At 41.4% G+C, this 19280-nt stretch overlaps 1 protein-coding gene across 1 annotated transcript in view; it reads right to left on the minus strand.

Annotated features, from left to right (window-relative positions):
- The window catches only part of PPP1R14C (protein phosphatase 1 regulatory inhibitor subunit 14C), a 987390-nt gene that overhangs the window by 376853 nt on the left and 591257 nt on the right, over positions 1–19280 (minus strand). Inside the window, exon 3 of the mRNA XM_044053919.1 lies at positions 15139–15171. Within this exon, the coding sequence (XP_043909854.1) occupies positions 15139–15171 (33 nt within the window). The remainder of the gene's footprint in view (positions 1–15138; positions 15172–19280) is intronic.

Consider the following 19280-nt stretch of genomic DNA (forward strand, 5'->3'; position numbering starts at 1 on the left):
ACAGACTATCGGAATGAATCCAGGATCAAGACAATTGTAATATTTTTATCTATAGTAGTTTAAATACAGGACACAAACATTTTACACTATTTAAAAATGTTTTCAATTTGTTCCAAGTGGTTGGACATAGTGGACCTTTTAATAGATTTAAAACTGTTTATTAAGAGATTAAATTTTAATATCATGTTCAAAGATACTATGCATAATATTTTTTATTGGGTCAAAAAGAAAATGCACCTACAACCTCCCCCCATATACCCAGCTTTAACATTATTTGAGAACCTGATAAAAAGGATGTTAGCTGGTACTGTAACAGAGGAAAACATATGCATCTCAAGTTAGATGAGAAGGAAGATAATTTATTCAATAAATCTAACAACAAAAAGTACAGTTTTGTACGTACCATAAATGTAGATGTTCGAGTGCTAATACAGCTGCAGTCATAACAGATGGGTTCTCCTGCCATCATGCAGGTCCTCGGTCGGCCGAATTCCAAAGTCTAGGTCCGGCGTCGGTTGTCGTCGCTTCTTCCCTGACGTCAGTGCGCCAGGGGTATAAAATAACCAGCCGACGCCATTTTCTTCAGTTTTTCTTGCCCCAGATGTCAGGTGCCCCCAGAAGGAAGGCAATACATAAATTTGTGTGATAAAGCAATACAATATAATCAAAATACAGTAGTGCAAGCAAATACATCAAGAATGAATACCCCAATCAGGTAACATGAGGAGGTGTTAGCCAATAGGCCTGTCCCAAGAAGGGAAGGAGGGAGGGAAACCTGGACTGCAGCTGTATTAGCACTCGAACATCTACATTTATGGTAGGTACAAAACTGTACTATGTTCATCGTGCATACAGCTGCAGTCATAACAGATGGGTAGAATCCCAAAGCTAAGAAAGGGGTGGTAGGCACTAGGTGGAACTAGGAGGAGCCAGAATGCCCTGCAAGACTGCAGTGGCAAAGCCCGCTCTAGATTTGGAGTATAATGGAAGGTGGTAGTGCTTGGAGAAGGTATGCACAGAACTCCAAGTGGCTGCTTCCAAAATATCTTTGGTAGGGACTCCTCTGAGAAAAGCTGCACAGGTAGCCGTGGCCCTTGTGGAGTGAGATCTGATGCCTGTAGGTACAGTTTTGCCATGAAAAGAATAGCAAAAGCGTATGCAGTGGGCTATCCATTTTGAGATAGTCTGCTTGGAAACTGGCTTTCCTTGAGCTCCTATAGCATAGGACACAAAGAGCTGATCTGATTTCCTGAAAGGCTTTGTTCTGTCCAAATAATAATGCAGTTGTCTGTGGATGTCCAAGGAATGTAGCAATATCTCCCCTTTGTTTTGAGGATTAGGATAAAAGGTACGTAAGTGTATAGCCTGATTCAAAGCTACCCTGGATACCACTTTTGGCATAAAGGACGGGTTGGTTCGTAAGAAAACTCTGTCCTGATGGAAGATGATGAAAGGCTGCACAGCCATGAGAGCTTGTAGTTCCGATACCCTACGAGCTGAGGTAATAGCCAGAAGGAAAGCCGTTTTCCAGGACAAATATTGCAAATCTGATGAGGCAGCTGGCTCAAAAGGAGGCAAGGTCAGCTTTTCTAGAATGAAATTGAGATCCCAAGCAGGTATTGGTTGTTTCCTTGGGGGTTTTAGATTCTTAGCCCCTCTGAGGAACTGTCTTAAGAGGGGGTGAGAGAATAAGGGTGGATTAGTGTTGTATTCTGCAGAAATGGCTGAGGCATGGACTTTGATGGAGGAGAAAGAAAGTCCACTGCTTAGCAGCTCAGCTAAATACTGTAATATTTGAGGTAAATTCAGTTTTCCAGGATCCTGGCCCTTTTTCTCATTCCAGACACAAAACCGTTTCCATTTTGCGGAGTAAGCTTTTCTGGTAGACGGCCTTCTGGCCTCCAAAATGACATCCTGCACCTCCTTGGAGAGTAGGGTCTGTTGTGATGCTAAGGAATCTTCCATGCGGCTAGATTGAGTGTTTTTAGCTGACTGTGAAGAGTTTTGAAGCTGTGTGGAGTCAGAAGAAGAGGCAATAGAGGCAGGGTCCATGGTGGGGAATGTGTCAGGCTCCTCAGGAGTGGGTACCAGTGTTGTCTTGGCCAGTCTAGAGCAATGAGAATCATCTTTGGTCTGTCTGCTCTGGTTTTTAATAGAACTTTGGGCAGCAGAAGAAGAGGTGGGAAGGCATAAACTGTCATTGATGTCCAACTGAAAGAGAGAGCGTCCACTCTGCAGGCCTTTGAATGAAAAATCATTGAGCAGAATTTTGTCAATTGGTGATTTTCGTGGGAGGCAAAGAGATCTATGTCTGGCCTTCCCCATGCTTGAATTATCTCTGTAAAAACTTGAGGATGCAACTTCCATTCATGTGGATCTGTCATATTTCTGCTTAGGTTGTCTGCCAGTGTGTTTTCCTTGCCTGGCAAGTACTGTGCTTGTAGTTCGATTTGCAAGTCCAGGACCATGTTCCAAAGTGACATGGCCAGTCTGAAACAGGTTCCTCCCTGTTTGTTTATGTACCACATTACTGTGGTGTTGTCCGTCCTTATCAATAGTTGACCTGGTTGCAGGTCGTCTTTGAAAGCTATAATAGCATTTATTACTGCTAGCATTTCCTTTTGATTGATGTGTAGGTGCTTTTCTTTTTGGGACCATTTGCCCTGAATGCACCGATCTGTCATGTGCGCCCCCCCAGGCGTAGTCCGAGGTGTCTGTTGTGATGACTTGATTTGCTTGAGGCTTGCTGAATGGGAGGCCTGTGCTTGCTTGGCATGCTTGAGCCCACCACAGAAATTCCTTTTGAAGACATGGAATTAGTGGTATTATTGTTTCCAGGCTGTGGCTGTGTTGAGACCATAGGTTTTTCAGGTACCATTGAAGTTTCCTCATATGCAGCTTTGCACATGGGATTAGTAAGATGCAAGATGCCATGAATCCCAGAGCCTGCAGGATTTTCCTTGCAGTCAGCCTGGTGCAATTTGCTAGTGTTCTGAAGTATTGAGTTAGTTGCCCCTGCTTCTCTGGCGTAAGGTAGGCCATCTGGGTGTTTGTGTCCAAGTTGGCACCCAGGAAAATTATTTTCCGAGAGGGTATTAACCTTGATTTCTTTTTGTTGACTGTGTATCCCAGAGAATTCAACAACATTATTACATAAGCCAGATGTTTCAGAAGAATGTGCTTGCTGTCCACTTGGATCAGGCAGTCGTCCAAATAGGGGTATATTTGTATCCCTTGAAGTCTGCAGTAGGCAATTACTGATGCCAGGCATTTCGTGAATACTCTGGGTGCAGTAGATAAGCCAAAGGGCAATGCAGAGAATTGATAATGGGTTGAACCTGCAAGAAATCTGAGGTATCTTCTGCAATTTTGTCTGATTGGGACATGCAGGTATGCCTCCTTGAGGTCCAATGTTACCAGCCAAGACTCCTTGCCCAGCATGGGAAGAAGCTGCTGTAGAGTGAGCATCTTGAATTTTGGTACGAGTAGAAATGTGTTTAGGATGGATAGGTCCAAAATAGATCTCCAATCTTTTCTCTTCCTTGGTACCAGGAATAGTCTGGAATAAAAACCTTGACCTTGTTCGTGCGTAGGTACCTCTTGAATAGCTTTCATGTCTATGAGATCTGAAATTAGTCTTTGTGCCTCTGCCCTTTGATTGTGTGGCAGGTTTGGAATGCCTCTCATTTTTGGAAGGGTGTGAAAATGGAATCTGTAGCCTCTGTTTATAATGTCCAGGATCCATTTGTCTTTTGTGACAATATGCCAATTTTTTGAAAATAATGCCAGTTTTCCGCCTATAGGTGCTGCCATTTGAGTCTTGCTTGGCATGCAAAGGGGAAAGTCATTGGGCTTGCTTTCTGAATGGTTACGAGTTATCCTCACCACCTCTTTGTGTAGGAGCTTGCCATTGTCTGCCTCTAAACGATCCTTGGGATTGCCCTCTGCCCCTCGGGCGCCTGTATCTACCTCTTTGAGGTCTGTCCGTGGCTGGAAAGGACCAATTTTTGGAAGGCCAATTTCTACTGAAACGTGGGGGTTGTACCTGTAGAAAATTTTTCACTGTTTTCATTGATTTAGCCTTTTCCTCCATTTTCCTTAATACCTCCTCAGCATTAGCACCAAATAATACATCCTTTTGTAGAGGGGCATCTAGCAATTTAGCTTTGACATGATCTGGTAAAGTTTGTTCCTTGAGCCAGGCATGCCTACGTATGACTGATCCTGTAACAGCAGCTCTACATGAGGCCTCTAGAGCATCAAAACCACATTGTAAGGTATGTTTACCCACTTGTTCTGCACTATGCATCAAATCCTGCAACTCCTTCAAGTCTGGTTGTTCAGGTTGTGACATTTTACTTCTCAATTGTGATAACAAAAACTGTTGGTACTTTAGCATATGGAACTGACAGTTTAATGCCCTCATGGTTAAGGTGGCCGAGGTATATACCTTTTTTCCCCACCTTTCTAAGGATCTGGAATCTCTCTCGGAAGGTAATGGATTTTTAGCAGTGGAGGCCTTAATTCCCTTGGGGCCCTGTGAGATAGTTTCTGGGAGGAATCCAGCTAGCAAGTACGGCTGGTGCTCGGCAACCAAGCTGCTGTGAACAATTATGAGAAAAAAAGCCAGCACCTCGAGTGGTTCTGATACATATGATTTATTATATAAGAACTAGACTGGTTTCAGCTATTCAAGCTTTCATCAGTAGTTGAAAAACACAAGAAAAAAGCTGGTCCTTATATATTCATAAGAAAATTGTGACCTCACTTCCTGTGAAGGAAGAAAAAAACAATAATTATGTTACATTTAACGTTAATAAAATGAAATGAAATGACATACAGTAAGTATGCATATATATATTACTAGTCCACCAGATGCTGTACCATACCATCAAAAATGTCAAATCATAAAAATATGAAATAAAGCATTACCTTAATATTTGTGGAATGGATGAATGTGGTGTGATGATGAAGAAGGAAAACACAATAAGACATGATCGGTGATGTAAATATCCTTAATGAATGTTGATTCCACTACAGACAAAAGTCTGGTTCCATAAGAAAAACTGAGAATGATGAGTGCATAGGAGTTTATAAAAAATTTTCTGGGTCAGCAGCATGGCTTTTGTATAGAAATTGGTGTGAGTCAGGAACCCTGTAGTACCTGTCAGGCTTGACTGGAGCTGGACGTAAAGAATCCGGGTTAAGGCAGGCCTCCGAGTACACATCATCTAGTATGTCCAAGACAGGAGGTATAGCTAGAGGCCTGTGCTGAGGTAGCAAGAGAAATTCCCTAAGCCTTTTCTTGGAATCTGAATAATCTTGGCCTTCCCAGTGGAAGTGTTCCCTTAAGGTATGTAAAGTTTCCCCAAATGAGTAATCCTCTGGGGGGGAGACAGAGGGGATGGACTCCTCAGCATCAGAATCTTCAAAAGGGGAGTAAGAATGTTCCTGTTCATCAGAGTGCTCTGAAATAATGCAGCCCTGATCAGAGGAGGGGGATTCTTCCTCCACTCTGGGCCTTTTGTCCGGGGTTGAGAACCCTGATAAGAGTAATCAAATCCTCAGCCATTTTAAGCATCTGTTTTTTAGGCATGGGGCCTGGAGATGGGCCCTGTGTAGCTTGTCTCTTAGAATGCATGGCTGCTTTAGACTTGGTGTAAGCCTTGATGGAAAAAGAGGAGGAAGGTCTGAAGACACCTTGAGAGGAGGTAGACCTGTCCACATTTTGAGATTCACCGCCAAGAGTGGCTTCGGTATCTGTAGTCGGGGTGTGGGCCGAGGAGCCTGCGACCTCGGGCACAGGAGACACCGCCAATGTAGTGTCATCGGTAGTCAGGGGCTGCATAGGCGCCTCGCTGAGAACCAGACCACGTGTAGTCAGCTTTGGCGTGGTGTCGGTAGAGGCCGCGGACCTCGTGTGTCAGTCCTTGTCTTTGTGTTTTTTAGACAAAACTGGAGTCGGAGTATCCGACGACATAATATAGTTAAATTTTTTGCCAAAATAATGCTGGTCAAACTCCGCCCGACGCTTAATGGTGCGTTTGTTGAATGTGGCACAAAAGCGACAGACCGATACGTCGTGGTCTGGGCCTAAACACGGAATACAGAGGGAATGGAAATCCTTATGCGGTATTTGCTTCCCACATGAAATACAATTATTAACTTTGTCTGACATCGGTCTGAGGCAAGAAAAGTTTCCGCAACGGGGTACTTGGCTTTCAAGAAGACTTCGGTTGCAAAATTTTCGTAATTTCAGGAGCTGGCCGACCGGCACTTGCGAACTGCTTCTGCTTCGGGCACCGCGCGGCAAGAAAGACTGGAGAAAATGGCGTCGGCTGGTTATTTTATACCCCTGGCGCACTGACGTCAGGGAAGAAGCGACGACAACCGACGCCGGACCTAGACTTTGGAATTCAGCCGACCGAGGACCCGCCTGACGGCAGGAGAACCCATCTGTTATGACTGCAGCTATATGCACGATGAACATCGTTAAGAATTATGAAACCAGATAAAGATGGACTATTGGTTTTCATGGATAAATTAGGTTATGAAGGCCATATGTTAAAACATTTTACACAAAGCGGGGAAATAGACAAATGCCTTAATTAGCAAGGCTTATATTACATACAGTAAGACAGACTTTATGATTAAGGACCAGTATATGCAAGGGATTTTAGATAAACATCTTTATGAAAACCATTAACCACAGCAATATTAGGTTTTCCCAATGTTTACGACTCTATAGAGGATCCCCCACTTAGACCTATAGTAACAACCAATGGGTCAAAAACAAAACTGTTGGTACTGTTTACAGACAACAAATTAAAACTCTTCCTAACTAATGATAAGATACTTAAAGACTCCTGTGATTTTTTTTGGGAACTGTCACCTATGAACTGATTTTTGGTACCACAGATGCTGCGGCCACGGCGGTGCAGTGGTTAGCATTGCCGCCTCACAGCAAGAGGTTCTCTGGTTCAATCCTTGGCTGGGGTGCCGTCTGTGCAGAGTCTGCATGTCCTCCCTGTGGTCGCCTGGGTTTCCTCCGGGTGCTCTGGTTTCCTCCCACATCCCAAAGACATGCTGTAGGTGGATCGGACACTCTAAATTGGCCCTAGGTGTGTGTGTGTGTGTGTGTGTGTGTGTGTGTGTGTGTGTGTGTGTGTGTGTGTGTGTGTGTGTGTGTGTGTGTGTGTGTGTGTGTGTGTGTGTGTGTGCCTTCTGAGGAAGGTTGGGCGCCGGGCTGGTAACTTGACACCGTAAAACTCCACAGCCAATCATGAGCAGACAGGTGATCCGCTGTGGCGACCCCTAACCGGGAATAGCCGAAAGAAGAAGAAGATGCTGTAGCTCTCTTTTCATCTATACCACGATATTCCAAAACTTATCTGTAGACGCCATGACAGCCTGTGATTTTCCAAGTAATAGAGACATCGAATTATGTAGGGTCTTTGTGGAGGTAATATTATGTAACAATTAATATTTACTTTGAAAGGAAGTTTTTTTCATCAGACCAAGAGTGTTGCAATGGGGGCAACTTTTGCACCCTATGCTAGTATATTCTCCCATGTCTGGGGAACCAATTATATTTTACTTTACATTTTCTCTCTTTTTGGAGTATGTACACCAGGTTCCTTGATGACATCTATTTTTTTCAACAATACTGTGAAATGACTAACTGATTTCATTGATGACACACAAAATACTGTAACGTTCTTAAATTTTACCTACAAAAGTCATCAGATGTGTCCATCAGACAGAAGATTGACCAAAACTAAGAAAAGAAGAAATTTAATATCATAGATTAGTTGCAAAGTTACATTCTTTAACACTTATTTGCACTATACTGGTAATGCTTATTTGCACTATACTAGTACTCACCCCTTCCACCAAAACAAAAGTATTATTGAAGGACAACTGGTTAGAGCTGCTTGAAGGACATCTGAATACAAAATAATTTTTGGAAGAAGGTGAATTTATTGGAAAATTGTTTTTGGAAACAGGATACTCTCTTGAATTAATCATAGGTACCAGACAAAAGGGGGCAGGGTATAATATATACCCTGCTTTTAGGGAAAGGACGAAAACCAACACAGATAACATAATCGGACAGTAATTACTTCACCTTTAGATTCAACCAGGAAGTTGATGAAATTAGGAAGATCGTGAATAAGCACTGGGGTATTTTATCCACTTCCCTGATATCTGCATTACACTCCCTGACAAGAAGAATTTGGCATATAAAAGAAATCAAAACCTGAAAAAAAATTCTTGAACAGGATAGAAGTAATCTCAACAGCAAAAGGAAGGGACATTTAAATATAATCCCAGCAACAAAAGGAAGGGACTTTTAAATATAATCCCAATAACAAAAGGAAGGGACATTTAAATATAGGGCTTGTACCCAATGCCAATATGCGACCAATACTGCTAATATAATTTATCAAAGCTAGGAACATCAAGGTGACAGCAAAAGGTTAATGGTTTATATAAGAGGGTAGTACATATTGCTTGTTGTCAGAATTTTGACTCATTTATAAGGAAAAAATAGAACAAATGTTTAAAAAATGCATTTATGAACACTTTATATAAGAGGGTAGTACATATTGCCTGTTGTCAGAATTTTGACTCATTTATAAGGAAAAAATAGAACAAATGTTTAAAAAATGCATTTATGAACACTTTTCTGATATTTCCCACTGAATTGAGACACATGCTCTGATTAAGCACAAGTAAAAGTAGTTTCAATTATTTGTACTGAAGCAGATTAGCCGTAAAGCAAGGGGCAGTCCATGGGCGACTCTGAATACAGAGAACTACATCCTAGGGCTCAATGACAATCTGTCTATTTGAAGTGTGTTGAAACTGAGAGCAGCTAAACTAAGAATGTTACATTGTAAGATGTGCTTATGAATTAACTTTAAATAATTATTTTTATTATTTTCCACATGTATGTGCGTGTTTATGTACGGTATTATTTGATATTTCAAGTTAGATGGGTATGATCTAACAGGATTAGGTTATGTTTGACCATCTCTGTTTAGTAGTAAGAGTACATCAGACAATTCATTTAATTACATATAAAGGGTTTCCACATAATGTTTCCAGATGATCTGAGGAAGTCTTAAATTGTAGAGGATAAAAAGCACTAAACATAATAAATTTTCTATTTTCGCAACTGCACTTTATTTTTTTGTAGTCACAGCCATTGCTCATCATTTCTGAATGTAGTAAAGCTTGTTTTTCATACATTTCCTTGAGTTTTTCACCAGAATTTCTAGATACATAAAATATATATCACAAAACTGTATCATCCACAGCATACACTTTCAATGTCAGTTTTATCACTGCAAAGCTATTTGATGCCAGCTTTCAAATCCATTACGCAGCAGGAGAATCACAACTTTAACTCCTTCTAACCCAAAGAAACCATGTTAAACAGTTTAAGCTGTGACAAGAGTAAACTCCTTGATTTTTTTCCCCAATAAATCTGTTAACCAGGTATGCTCACTGGACACAAATGTCTCTTTTGAGGCAAGAGGGAGCAGAGTCAAGTTAAGTGGCTTGCTCAGAGTCACAAAGTAGGCAAATGGAGATGGAAGGAATCAAACCCTGTACCCTAGATTATAGAAAGGAGACTGATAACAGTTCACAATCTTAATCCTCTGTATTAGCCGATGCTGTAATGGTGGTAGCATGGCCATTAGCAAAATATGAAGTTTTTGAAGTCCAATTATATACAAGGGGTGAAAGCACAGTACGTGTAATCAATTCTTTCATTGTTTTGCAGTGACCTCGCTCAGTGTGTATATTCACTTTTTTGCTTCTTTCTTTCTTTGGTATGTGCTTACAGAAGTGTTTGTTATTTACATAACCCCATGATGTTATACTGAAATGCAAAACCATCCAAATACAACCTGTTTGAAGCTTGCAAAATGAACTGCCACTGCATTCAGACCAAATTCTGAATAGCAGTAGTATTATGGAAAGGAATTTTATAATGCAAGGTGTCTGTTTAGGATTAGGGGGCAAGGACCACCTTACTAACATGTGCAGACTCCAACAATGCCCATAGTCTTAACCAGATACCTTATCTTAGAACAACCTTTTCCATAACACTAGCACTATTCAGACAAATGCAGCCTTAAATGGTAGGATTTCGGTTATAGCAATCACACCTGGAAATGTTTTGTTTCACTTTGCAACCTTTTATTGTTTTATTTATTTTCGGTGGTTTGAATTTTCAAAATGCATGCACTCAAAAGGCTGCATTTCAATACATCATGGATCCTTCTAAAAGTATGTGACCTGAAGGAATGCGTCCCTGGACAGGACAAATTCTACTACAAAAGTAATTACCTGACCCATGGCAGTATTCTATCAAACAGTAAACAAACTTTACATCACCAGACAACTACCAACTGGCTGATTCAAACTTTTCGTAAATACCAAATAACACGTTTTAACCGTGATATGAGTTCTTATTTAAAGATATTACTAATTATTGCACATTTTTCCCATTTATTCTACATTATGAATGGCAGCATTACATATTTTTAAAGACAGAATATTGAGAAATATAAACTCATGTGTGGTTATCAACATGTAAGAATTCATCTCGGACGTATTCACCTAGATGAATCCATCAAAACATACTGCGCCAGTATAAAAACTCTTTTTGCTGTACACATTTAAAGATCAGGGGCACAATTCCAAAAGACTTGCTGACAGTGTAAGTGACCACTTACATTGACTTCAGGTCATTTGGAATCTGGCCTCCAGTGTAAGCCTGTTTTTCCATATGCCTTACACTGAAGTAAGCCACTTACACTGAGAACATGTTTTTCGGAATGAGGGCAGACTTGCACGGAGAGCAACACTTTTTGGAATCCGGCCCTATATGCCTAGTTTAAAAGCATATTGCTTGAAGTAATCAGGTTTGAAATGCTTCTATAAATGAAGGCAAGAAAACACTTCTGCACATTTTTTATCACTCAACATTCATTTTGCCTTATGTTACCAGTATTAAACAAGCAGGCTTCATTTCGCATCACCACAACTGCACAGAAGCAGTTTCACAGCACTACCCATTTAGTCTGTCTGACCAGATTAAGTGATAAAGCAATATGATAAATATCTGCAAATCTTCACCTGTATTTGCGTCTACAAATGCATTTTAATTGCTTACAAAGGCATGTCAGTGACAGTACACACTTGCATTTAGCATTCTTTTTCTTTGAAGGTAAAGCATCCATTCAGCGACAATACCCATTTGGCATAAGAGTCTCTTTTCAGGAGTGACTCGATACATTAGTCTAATAAGCGACTCATTCAGATTCATGTATACTATACAAGTAGAGAGAAAGGAATCACACAACAAAATACAATGAGACAGATGAAGGTCACTAGCAACTTATAGCATTAACCCTCTTTGCTTTATTGCCACAATAGTCTTCCTTGTGTGAGCTAGAACATCCATTTTAATCACATAAAAAGAAAGACTTTCCAGCTCGACATTAACATCAACAGAAAACAAGTATATTCATACAAGTTTTTTTGTTTGTTTATATACATCTGTCAGCAGAAAATTTTATGATTTTTCAAACCTGAAGCTCTTACAGCAAAATCTGAATTAAATTTGGTCTGCAAAGCTATGGAGTGCATCATCATGGATCTCATTAACAGAGACATTGGAATTCACCAAACATTGGACCCTACCCAGTTCGGCTTTGTTAAGGGCAGATCATGCCTCCTAAATTTGGTGGACTTCTTTGAGACAGTTACCAAGGCTATAGATAAGTGAAAGGTGGTCCACACAGCTTAACTAGCCCTAGCAAAGGCCTTTGACACCATTCCCCACTCAGGTATTATAGACAAGCTCACCAGCCTGAACATAAACCCCTATGTCACGAGATGGGTTGCCAACTGGCTCACGGACAGAACCTACATGGTAAGAGTTGTGGGAGCTAGGTCTGACTCTAAACCGGTTACAAGTGGCATTCCCCAGGGCTTAGTCCTAGGACCCCTCCTGTTCAGCATATACTTCTCAGAGGTACAGGCAAGCACAGGAGGACTATGGCTGACCAAGTTCGCAGACTACTGCAAACTAGGGGCTATAATTGACTCTCAGGCTGACAAAGTCATCCTCTAAAAGGGTCTCACTGAGACAGATACCTGGTGTCAAAACCATGGCCTCAAGCTAAATGCCAAAAAGTGCATAGTCATCCCCTTTTGAAAAAACAAAGTATCCACAAACTACCACATAGGTGGTAGCCCCCTAAATACAGAAGATGTAATAAGGAATCTGGGGACCCAAGTAGATAGTAACCTCTCCTTTGATAATCACATTGCCAAAGTGGTTAGAAAATCCTTCTATGTGGCCCACCTAATCACAAAAGGGTTTGCATCCATATCAAAAGAGGTCATTGGGCCCCTCTATGCATCACTCATCAGACCTATCATAGAGTACAATGCCCCATTTGGGATGTACCATACAAGACACCTGCAACAACTGGAAAGACCACAGAAGTACCTCACCAAGAGGATCACTGGCCTCAAGCAGATGCCCTATGCAGCTCGACTGAAGAAACTCCAGCTGTACTCGGTTGCATACCGCCTACTCAGAGGTGATCTCTGCCTGACATACAAGGCCATGTCCAACCCAGAATTGATGGACATGCTCCACCTAAAGAAAACCATATCCCCATCGAGCCACATGCTCCAGGGATCTAAAACCTCACCACAACAATAAATAGGACATGCTGGAGGGATAGATTCCTGTCCCAGATACTTCCCATGCTCTGAAACAAGATTCTAATCTACATTAGGCAGAGCTCCTTGCTAACCCTCTTCAAGAGAAACCTCGACAAGTGGATGGGAAACAAAGTTTACCCCAGGGATCACTTCAATGGCTCTTCTGGACAGAGGCACAGGGAACTAATCTAAGGGGGTGGCGAAAGCCAACACATTCCGGCTAGGCTTATAAATGCCTTTGGGCAGATAGCCTAGTACCTACCTATGAACCTATAAACAGATACTGTTTTCTACACCTGCACATTTTGCTCATTCTCTTCCCTTTTTTAGGACTTTCCTTCCAATTGAAACAGAAAGGATGAAAGAGGAATAACTATACCTCTCAACCACTTAACAGAGGAAATCTGGACAAAGCCTAAAATAATAGGGGATAATGGCCTGAAAATAGGGACAGATTTTAAATACTGTTCTTATAAACTTAGAAAGTTGCTAGAATAACAGGATTTTGTTAGCATGCAGTTTTTGAAGGGTATGAAGTCCGAAACTCAAATGTATGTTATTTTCTGATTTCAATTCTCGGTGATTTGCCAGACAACCACAGCTTTTATGAAGAACAGACCAAAAATATTAGGCAAAAATCTGGGCAGTTGAGAGGTATGGTAATAATGTACTTAAAATATGAATGACAAAAGATACCTGATCGGGTAAAATCGGATACTAATGAAGTCATTGTTCATTGTGATCAAATTTTTAAGTATCACTTATGAATGTTGTTCTTTTGGCTATTCCCAGTCAGGGATCACCACAGCGGAACTCCGGTCCACTAATGATTGGCAGTAGATTTTTTACAGGTGCCAAGGTGCCAGCTCAACGCCCAACCTTCAAAGAAGGCAAGCCCATTCTACGCATGTCTTTTGAATGCCACCCGACCACAGGGAGGACATGCAGACTCCACACGGAAGGCGCTCCAGCCGAGAATCAAATGGGAGAACCTCTTGCTGTGAGGCAACAACGCTACTGCTGCACCACCTCAGCTTCACAAGTACCCCTTATGAATGTAATATAGATAAAAATAAGAAAAGTACAGCACTGTCAATGACCATGAGTAATGTCTCGCATAATAAAGAATTGTTAAGTCTTTGTCCCAAACTGGAACTTCAGAATAAAAATAAACCTTGTTTACTAACTGGCATTTCTTTCTTCTTTAATTCTGATAAAGCTCCATTGTGGGCAAAGTTTCAAATGAATGTCTTACTCATGGTCAGTGAATTGACGTCATTACTGCAAATTTGTTCATAACCCGCGGTGGTGGTGCTGCGGTAGCGTTGTCACCTCACAGTAAGAAGCTGTCCAGTTCGATTCTCAGCTAGAGCGTCTTCTGCGTGGAGACTTGCGTGAATGGGCGTATCTTCATTGAAGGTTGTGCGGCAGGGCTGGTAACTCAGCACGTAAAACTCAACTACCAATCATTAGTGGACTGGAGTTCCGCTGTGGCGACCCCTAACCGGGAAAAGCCAAAAGACACAAACTGCAAATTTGTTCATACATTCATCACACATTAAAAAGATAAACATCCGTAAAGCTATATGCATATCGGACAAATACAAAAACATGTCAAGCTTCTTAAAGGGCATGGTTCTAAACATTTTAGCTCATTTTACCACCTACATGGACTTACTAATTCAAATGGAACTTGTCACTGCTTGAACTTTTGTGTAAAAAATGGATTCTGAAGTAAATATCTGCCACAGATTAGAAACATAGTCAAATAAGTAACACAAAATACAATCCATCAGTAGCAAGAAATCAGGAAGATGTTTCAATGACTCCGCAAAAGGGGGAACTGACGGATCCTAATGCAGAAAACTGAAGGACATTATGTTCATACACCAACAATCAACCCTCAAAGGCTTATGGTACCTGAAATATAATGCTATGATGATACTGAAATCTAGATAAAATATAAAATATGATTATGCAGCAGAGATTATATACCAAAAACAATGGCGAGCCTGAAAAAGGAATCGTTTTTTTTTTCCCACAGAAAAGTCTCCTGTGGGAACTTGTTCTGAGACAGACTGAGAACCACCTAGGAGCAGTTTCTGGAGGAGTATGTCTACAGAGAGTGGCAATCACTTCTGGCATGACACTGATGTATTAGACCAGTTTACCAAACTAGTCAGAGCAAAACCTATTTGTCCCTGTTGTTTTACTTTACGTGCCTATTCCCGAATGAGGGATGTCCGTGAGAATGACAGCTACCAGATCATATGCTTTATAACTGAAGTGGAGAATCCATTTTTCATTTCAAGATCTTTATCTGAAGACATCACAATTATAAAATTATAGGAAATATGAAGTTTTATAAGCATACAAGCTTACCTCTGTAGGTTTGTAGCAGTCGACTAAGGATTCCTACAAATGAGAAGGATAAGAAGCAAATATTCATCTTAGAAAACAGCAAAAATATGTCAAATATTTACACTATTACACAGTCTACCATTAACATCTTTGTGCATAAAGAAAACAAAAGTTAAAGTAGTTACAGATATGTTCATTCAAAATTAAAGAAAACAATTATCCATATACAACATGTAAACATGAGTATCTTTTCCACTGAGCCAAATGTGGAAAACTATACACACACTGAAACCCTACAAATGACTGTGTGCTGTCCTTAGCGATATACACGTGCATTTTATGCATACACAAGCACACAAGCAAATGTACATAAAGACACATCCAAAAAAAATAACCGCATCCAGAAATGCAGTTGAAAATTTGATGAATTTACACTGAGCACTTCATGCAAAATTGAAGGACCAACAAACTCTACAAATCTATTTGGGTTGTCCTTGTGGCTGGACATTATAAATGGCCTCACATTCAATGTCAAAAAGGTGTTACACATTCTGAAAACAAGAGCAATGAGTGTCCACATGCCATTAGGGACAGCATTCTACACAATGTAATAACATACAGAGACTCGAGTACAGAACTGCACACACATGTTTACAGTAAACATCAATGGTACCATCAATCTGTTTCTTTAAACCAGAACGATTTTTAGCTATGTTACACCTAGAGAAAAGTACAGTTTTGTACCTACCATAAATGTAGATGTTCGAAGATCCACATTGCTGCAGTCCTTACACTTGGGTAGTCCGCTGTCCTCGGTCGGCCCGAATATCAAAGTATAAGGCTGACGTCGGTCAAGGCGCATTTGACTGACATCAGGACGTCAGGGTACAAATGCGCATGACCGACGTCATATCCTCAGTCTTTTCTTGCCCCAGATGTCAGAAGACCCTAAACATAAAGGTCAAAACCAAAAGACAGCAAACAAACAACCAACCACCCCTGCACTAGTTATATGTGCAATATATACAATATACACAATATTTACAACCCAACCCACACAACCACCTCTAACTACAGAGAGGAAGGAGGGAGGGTAAATTGGACTGCAGCAATGTGGATCTTGAACATCTACATTTATGGTAGGTACAAAACTGTACTATGTTCTTCATCTCACATTGCTGCAGTCCTTACACTTGGGTAGAATCCCAAAGCAGAGGTAAGGGAGGATGGCCAAACTACAAGGAAGCAGGAGCTGCCAAAATGCCCTGCAAAACAGCAGTGGCAAAACCAGCCCTGGATTTAGAGTAAAGTGGTAGGTGATAATGCCTAGAGAAAGTATGCACTGAACTCCAAGTAGCTGCCTCCAAAATATCCTTGGTTGCCACCCCTCAAAAAGGCTGTCGAAGTGGCAGTAGCCCTAGTGGAATGAGGCCTAATCCCAGTTGGAATCTCCTTGCCATGATGGGAATAACAGAAAGCAATGCAAAACCCAATCCACTTAGAAATAGTTTGTTTTGACACAGGCTTGCCCTGAGAACCCAAAGCAAAAGAAACAAACAACTGCTGAGACTGCCTGAACCCTTTAGTTCTGTCCAAATAATATCGCAACTGCCTGTGTACATCTAAAGTGTGCAAAATCTTTTCCCCTTATTTTGGGGATTTGCATAAAAAGTAGGCAAATGAATAGTTTGGTTTAAAGCCACACTAGAAACCACTTTAGGCATAAAGGAAGGATTAGTGCGTAAAGATACCCTATCCTTATGGAAAATCAAGAAAGGCTCAACCACCATAAGGGCCTGCAATTCAGAAACCCTTCTTGCAGAGGTAATGGCCAACAAAAAAGCAGTCTTCCATGATAAATATTTCAACTCAGAAGTAGCTGCAGGCTCAAAAGGTTGTAGAGTGAGTTTCTCCAACACAAAATTGAGATCCCAAGCAGGAGCAGGAGCTTTTCGTGGGGGGTCTTATATTCTTTGCCCCTCTAAGAAATTGCTTGAACAAAGGATGAGAAAACAATGGTGGGTCACAATCATAGTGAGCGAAATTGCTGCAGCATGAACCTTAATAGAAGAGAAAGACAAACCTTTGTCCAGTAACTCAGTAAGATATTGAAGAGCCACACTCAAATTAGGCCCAGAAACATCAAAATCTTTTGCTGCACTCCAAAATAAAAATCTCTTCCATTTATCTGCGTACACTTTCCTTGTACTAGGCCTTCTAGCTTCCAAAATAACATTCAAAACTTGCTGAGGAAGTGGAGGCCCACTATGGTTCAAAACAGAATATGCCAGGCTGTTAGGTGCAGAGAGTGAAGCTTGACATTGAGCAAATGGCTGTCCTCCTGTGACAACAGGTGAGGAATCGAAGGCAAAGGCCATGGAGGCTTCCGTGCTAGACTTCTCAGTAATGGGTACCAGTGCTGTCGAGGCCAATCTGGAGCTATTAAAATCATCCTTGGCTTGTCCTGTCTGACCTTTAGAAGTACCTTTGGGAGGAGAGGCAGAGGTGGAAAGGCATACACATGAAGATTGCTCCAATTGAAAGAAAGAGCATCCACTCTCCAAGCTGTGGGATGAAACCTTTTGTGCAAAACTTTGGCAGCTGATGGTTTAGTGGAGAAGCGAACAGATCTATGTCTGGAGTTCCCCATGACACTGTCAATTTCTGAAATACATGAGGATCCAATTTCCACTCGTGGGGATCCATAATTCGTCTGCTCAACACATCTGCTAAGGAGTTCTGTGCTCCTGGCAGAAACCTTGCCTGAAGATTGAGCTGTAAACTGAGAGCAGTCTCCCACAAAATCATTGCTTGCCTGCATAGAGGATAAGAATCGTTCCCCTTGCTTGTTGATGTACCACATGACAGTTGTGTTGTCTGTTAGAATCAACACCTGCCCTGGAAGAAGTAACTCCTTGAAAGCTATTAATGCAAACTGGACTGCTAACATCTCCTTCAGGTTGATATGTAGATGTTGTAGTCTGGCAGGCCACTTGTCTTGTATCCACTTTCCATTTAGATGAGCTCCCCAAGCTTTGTCTGAGGCATCTGTCGTTAAAATCTGACTCGCCTCTGGCCGGTCACAGAGAGTCCCTTGTTTAGGTGACATTCCTGAGCCCACCACAAAAATTCCTTTTGAATGCAAGGTATTATTTGAATGACAGTGTCCAGATCCTGGCAGTGCTGTGTCCATACATTTTTGAGATACCATTGCAGCTTCCTCATATGCAGTTTGGCATTGGGAAGCACCAGAATACAAGATGCCATGAACCCTAAGGCTTGAAGGACTGTCCTTGCAGTCAGCCCGGACTGATGAGATAGTTGATGGAAGTAAAGGGATAGACTCTTTTGTTTGTCCGGGGTTAAAAAGGCCATCTGGGATGCTGTATTCAGTCTCACACCCAGAAAGCACATGTCCTGAGAGGGTACTAGACTGGACTTTATTTAGTTCACAGAATACCCCAGGCATCTTAGCACTGCTATCACATATTCCAAATGATGAAGAAGCTCTTCCCTTCCTCGAGCCAGAATCAAGCAGTCGTCCAAATAAGGATAGATCTGTATTCCTTTTAGCCTGAAGAAAGCTATCACTGGAGCCAGAACTTTCGTGAACACTCTGGGCAGTAGATAAGCCAAAGGGCAATGCAGAGAACTGATAGTGAGAAGTCCCAGCTCAGCAGATACTTCCTGCAACTTAGTCTGATAGGAACATGAAGGTAAGCCTCCTTGAGATCCAAAGTTACCATCCAATGATCTTTGCCCAGCAGAGGTAAAAGCTGCTGTAACGTCAACATTTTGAACTTGGGAATGTCCAGATAAGTGTTGAGGGTAGATAAATCCAAAATTGGTCTCCACGTGTTCCCCTTCTTTGGTACTAGGAACAGGCGAGAATAAAATCCTAGGCCCACTTCTGGCATAGGGACCGGCTGTATGGCCCCTATTTGGAGTAACAGAGAAACTTGCTTGTGAGCCTCTATTCTTTGTTGAGGAGGAACGTCTGGCATGCCTTTGAAAGGAGGCAAGGTATGGAAATAAAACCTGTAACCGTGGTGTATGATATCCAATACCCATCTGTCTTGGGTAATTAGACTCCAATTTTCTTTGAAAAGTGCCAACCTTCCTCCCAAAGGTGCTGCCAGACGAGAAGGCTCTGGCAGCTGAAA

Source organism: Protopterus annectens, chromosome 1.part0 (genome assembly GCF_019279795.1).
Source record: "Protopterus annectens isolate FY-2018-M chromosome 1.part0, PAN1.0, whole genome shotgun sequence".
Lineage (NCBI taxonomy): Eukaryota > Metazoa > Chordata > Ceratodontiformes > Protopteridae > Protopterus > Protopterus annectens.